At 47.6% G+C, this 4,985-nt stretch overlaps 1 protein-coding gene across 1 annotated transcript; it reads left to right on the top strand.

The window, feature by feature from the left end:
* The first annotated feature begins 1,942 nt into the window (after window positions 1-1,942).
* On the top strand, window positions 1,943-2,768 carry LOC103644114 (vegetative cell wall protein gp1-like). The gene has a single exon (XM_008667307.4). It carries the CDS (start codon window positions 2,064-2,066, stop codon window positions 2,490-2,492), a length of 429 nt encoding a protein of 142 aa, XP_008665529.1. The 5' UTR covers window positions 1,943-2,063; the 3' UTR covers window positions 2,493-2,768.
* Window positions 2,769-4,985: the final 2,217 nt, after the last annotated feature.

The raw sequence follows: 4,985 nt of genomic DNA, 5'->3' as shown, positions 1-4,985 counted from the left end.
TCCGTATGCTCCCTCTGTCTTGGGGCCTTCGCTCTTTCAGTCTTCGTCTCCTCTCGCTTTTCCTCCATGTTCCGCTCCTGTTGGGAAACGGTCAAGCGAGGGGTGTGTTACGCCTTCGCCCCAACAACACTCTTCTCCTATTTTTTCTTCTGTTCAAATCTGAACTTTAGTTTCGTCCACCGTATATTCAGCTGGTGTAATGACACTCAGAAAATAAATGGCGCGGTTTCTTCAACAGATAAAAAGTGTTGCAAATGTTTTCCAAAGCCGCTAGGGTTGTGCAAAGATACTACAACCCAAACGTGATAAAAATATGAAAAAGGTTTTCTTCACCATAATTATCTGAGCTCTAAGGTAGTGTTTGGTTGAAGAGCCAAGTAGAACGGAGCCGTTCCGTCCCAGTTTTGTTGTTGTTTGGTTACAAAGTAACTAGAACGGAATGACTCCAATTAGGGAATATTCTCCTCAGATCCGGAACCATTCCGCTCCAAAAAATCAACCGAACGGAGCCGCTCCGTTCCCATCCCGCTCTCACAGTCACGCTCCGTTCCGTTCACTCTGCAACCAAACAAAAAACAGAGCCGCTCCGTTCCAGATTACCAAACACAGAACAGAGCGGCTCCGTTCCTAGAATCAGAGATGGGACGGCTCCGTTCTACTTGGCTCCTCAACCAAACACTACCTTAAAAAAAAGCAAACTGTATGATGTTAGTGGTCAATGAGAAGCACGCAAAGATTCAGCGCTTGAATGCACAGGGCTAGCACAGCTTAGCAGGCAATAAAATAAAATGTACACAAAGATTCAGCACTTGAATGCACACGGCTCACTGATTAGCAGACAAATAAAGCAAGTTGCAAAAAAATGCAATGTGGGGTATTGATCCACGTACCTCTCGCATGCTAAGCAAGCGCTCTACCATCTAAGCTACATCCCCTGATTGAAAGCTTAGCAATCTGATGAATATCTCTAATGCAGCTGCTCATGTAAATGTAAATGTATAATGCAATTGCTATTTTCAATGCAATGCAATGGTGTAAATGTGCTCTGCTCAATTCCGAAAGTCGGTGGCCATCCCTGCGACTATAGATGTCTAAACAGTGCGGGCCACCCGTTTGGCCCGTGGCACGGCACGAATTTAGCCCGGTCCAAACACGGCCCGGGCCGGCACAGCACGTTTAGCGGGCCGGGTATGGGCAGATACGGCGGCCCGTGTGCTTTGGCCCGACCCGATAAATAGGTCGGCCCGACGGCGGCACGCATATTTATGTAAATACCAAATATGTAAATACATTTAATTCTCTCATAATATGTAAATACTAAATACGCGGCTAAACATATATAAAATGCATACATAAATATAAAATACATACATAAATATTTTGTTGTCTTAATATATGTAAATAATATGTTATTATATATGATTAATTCTGTTAAATATATGTATTTATATACCGCTCTATTGTTGGTTCGGGCCAGTGCCCGGCCCAGTCCGTTGAGGCCCACCGGGCCAACGGGCCGGCCCGGCACGATTTTTTCTTGTGCGTGCCGGGTTTGGGCATGTCCCTAGGCACGTGGGCCAGCCCGACCCGGCCCGAAGCATCAAAGGGCTGTGCCTGGCCCGGCCCTATTCGTACCGGGCCGAAACGGGTTCGGGCCGGGTCCGTGCTGGGTGGTCCGTTTGGACATTTATACCTGCGACGTTGGCCAGCCGAGTACGAGTACTGCAATCAGTTTGTAGCTGCTGCAGCGCACGATCCCCTGCTCACCTAAACGCTGAAATTCTAGGCACATGGCGAGCAAGAATCCGCCTCGATCGATCGTCGCAACTAATCTTACTTGTCCTGTCTTGCCATTCTGATCACCAACTTGCGCTGCCACACCGATCCGGCCACCCACCCATCTAATCGCACCCTCCCTATTAGCCTATAAATCGCGACAAATTTGATCCATGTTCTTCGCAACACAGCAAGACCCGACTTTGCCTCCTCCTGCAGCAGCCGCATAACCAGAGGGGAGTGCAGCAAGTCGTTTCGAGAGACAGCTTTAGGCTACTGCTAGCAGTATGGCTTCCACTGAGCGCTTCCTGGTGGCCGTGGTCGTGGCGTGTGCACTCTTGGCCAGCAACAACTGTCATGCGGCGCGCTACTTGGCCGACACGGCAGCGGCTCCCGCTGCTGCTGGTGTCGTCCCTGGCCTCCCCGCTGTGCCGACCTTGCCAACGGTGCAGCCAGTTCCACAGGTGGCGCTGCCACCTATGCCGGCCGTGCCCGCGGTCACCGTGCCGCAGATGACGCTCCCGCCCATGCCAGCGGCTCCCAAGGTGGCCGTGCCGTTGCCGCCAATGCCCACCGTCCCGTCCGTGCTGCCCAAGCTGACCCTGCCACCGATGCCCGTTGTCGTTCCATCTGTCGTCCCCAAGGTGGTCTTGCCGCCGATGCCGTCAGTCCCTACCGTGCCCATGCCGTTCGCGGCACCGCCTCCATCGGCGTAGACGCGCGTGCTCCTGCAGGTTTGCGTTCGCCGTGGCCACCATGCACAGGTGGTGCGGTGACCAGTGTACGCGAGAGTGATGTCATTGTTTGTGAGTCGCGTGCTTTCTTTTTGTTCCTAACGTTGTACGTATGTATATCCTTTGTATTTCTACTACATTCATTTACGCCGTATATGTCTGGTCAACACTCTTCTCCTTTTTTTTGTTCTTCTGTTCAAATCTGAACTTTAGTTTCCAACGTATATTTGGCAACTCGATGTCATTGTTGATCCATAACTCACTCTTGTTTTCGAAGCAAGAATGTTATTTCTACTGATCTATAACTGAAGATTTTTCGCTTAGAATTAAAGACAGTTGTTCGAACTGCTGCCACTTTAGTTCATAGAGACAAAACAACGAGTAGAAGCCATTAAAGGCAAGCGAACAACACTTCTAATAATGGTGTTCGCCATCCGATTCGACACATCACTTGATAGTTGATCGATAGTAATAGATTATATGAAAAATTTCACATATTTCTCATACAATGTTTAATAATGAGTAAAATGCATCAACCGTTTTTAAACTTGACACGATGTGTCCCTTAGATCCCGTAGAAAACCACGAAAATGTGTCCTTGAACTTTGCTGCCACGTGCAAAATCATTGAAAACTGGATTTGTTGAAACCGGATGGCGACGTGACAATGCCACGTTGGAGCCTCTCCACACCTGTCGGGCACCACTTGATACGTGTGTAGTCCCCGAACTTGGTATGCTGCATCAGCATCTGGTTTGAGCAAATCAGTTTTGGACGATTTTGTATAGGTATGGTTGACTAAGTTTGAGGACTTATTTCCTGGTTTACTAAGTTCGAGGCCTAAATGACATGACATGCCAGATTTAAGAACCGTTGATGCATTTTACTCTTTAATAAAATAAATTTTATATCAAATATGATTCACCAAAAATAACTTGGTGTTTCTAGTAAAATTGCCTTTGAGACGCTGCTATTGCTTGCCATTGAACATTTTCACCCTAAGACACACAAGTACCAATCATGTCAGCGCGTCGTTCCTCCACTCCTCGGAAAAGAAAGGGACACGTACGTTCAGTCAGGAAAAAATAGGAGAAACCTTCGAGTTCTAGAATACGTGAGTACGTGACCAATAACCGAAACGCCGAAAGAGGTGAGAGGAGACGCGAGGTCGTCTAACCGTCCGCGCCAAAGCGATGCTTCGCAGACTCCATTCAACATATACTAGCTGAGTACCCGTGCGTTGCAACGCGAATATATAATACCAGTATACTACGTTATATGTAAAATGTGTGTTATAATGTTATGAGAAAATGTTTCATAATCAATTTGTGATCATAGTCATACTTAAATTTTGTTATTTTAATCTAGTTGTTTCACCACTACATTGCAACCATCAGTATCATGCAGACTTCGATATATGACACGATTTGTATGATCTCATCATTGGAGAGAACGTTCCACACATGCCGGAATAAATTCACTCGTACATCGTTAGTCATCAGACATGCACCACCATACGCTCTTGCTTAAACAAAAAGACAAGTGTGTGTGTTTGCGAAGAGAATTAAAGGCAGACCGGCACAAAAGCTACCCTGACGGTGGCGAGGATGACGAAGTGGTCACTGTTGTCGATCCTCCTCTGCGTCACCTCCGGCGCCAAGATGACGCCACAATCCTCGATATAGTAGTCGTCGAACGCGCGCGACATGACGAGTACCGATGACTCTTGGTTGGGCTGCCAAACAAAGTGCACCCCGGGCTCATCAGCGAGGTAGTACCCCTGGTCGTTGTACCACCGGATGCGCTACTCCACTACATACATCATGTTCGAGGACACTCACACAACATCAGCAACGTCCATCATTCCAGCGCACAAGAATTCATGTCCGGTCAGTAGCGACTTACGTGGCAGGTTGGGCTTCAGGTGGACGATGAGTTGGACGGCGTGATGGCGTCGTCGTCGGATGCGGTGTCCAGAACAACCCGAGAGTCGTCGACGTTGGCGACAACCATGAGGCCCCTGCTTAACGATGGACAGCGCGGTGCAACTGCTCTGGACCGCGTCCAAGCGGCGGCTTCGCGGGAGCTTGTCGTACATAGCGGCACATGAGACCACGTAGGACTGCTTTTAGAGGTCGAACTGATAGTCGCCAAGCTTCTTCTCGTCATCGATGAGCGACACCAACGCGAGTGCCTCCTGCTCATGGTGTTTGTTCGAGGTTTCAAGTAAGAAACATGGATTCATGCTTGGCGTTGGTTTATGAAAATGACTCACAAGTCTGATCCATGAGAAAAATATTACGAAGAATAAATGTCACGCATGCAAAAAAAGGAAATTTAAGTATAAAACATTATTCAAACAAAAGAAATTGTATGCAAAGCTCTTCTTTAAATAATATTACCTCCATCCAAAAATATAATTCAAGAATCTCGGTGATACTAATCTACTACTACGCATTGTGCAAGGGTAGCAAGT

This window comes from Zea mays, chromosome 1, assembly GCF_902167145.1.
Source record: "Zea mays cultivar B73 chromosome 1, Zm-B73-REFERENCE-NAM-5.0, whole genome shotgun sequence".
Classification (NCBI taxonomy): Eukaryota; Viridiplantae; Streptophyta; class Magnoliopsida; order Poales; family Poaceae; genus Zea; species Zea mays.
This window is presented reverse-complemented; position numbering and strand designations above follow the sequence as displayed.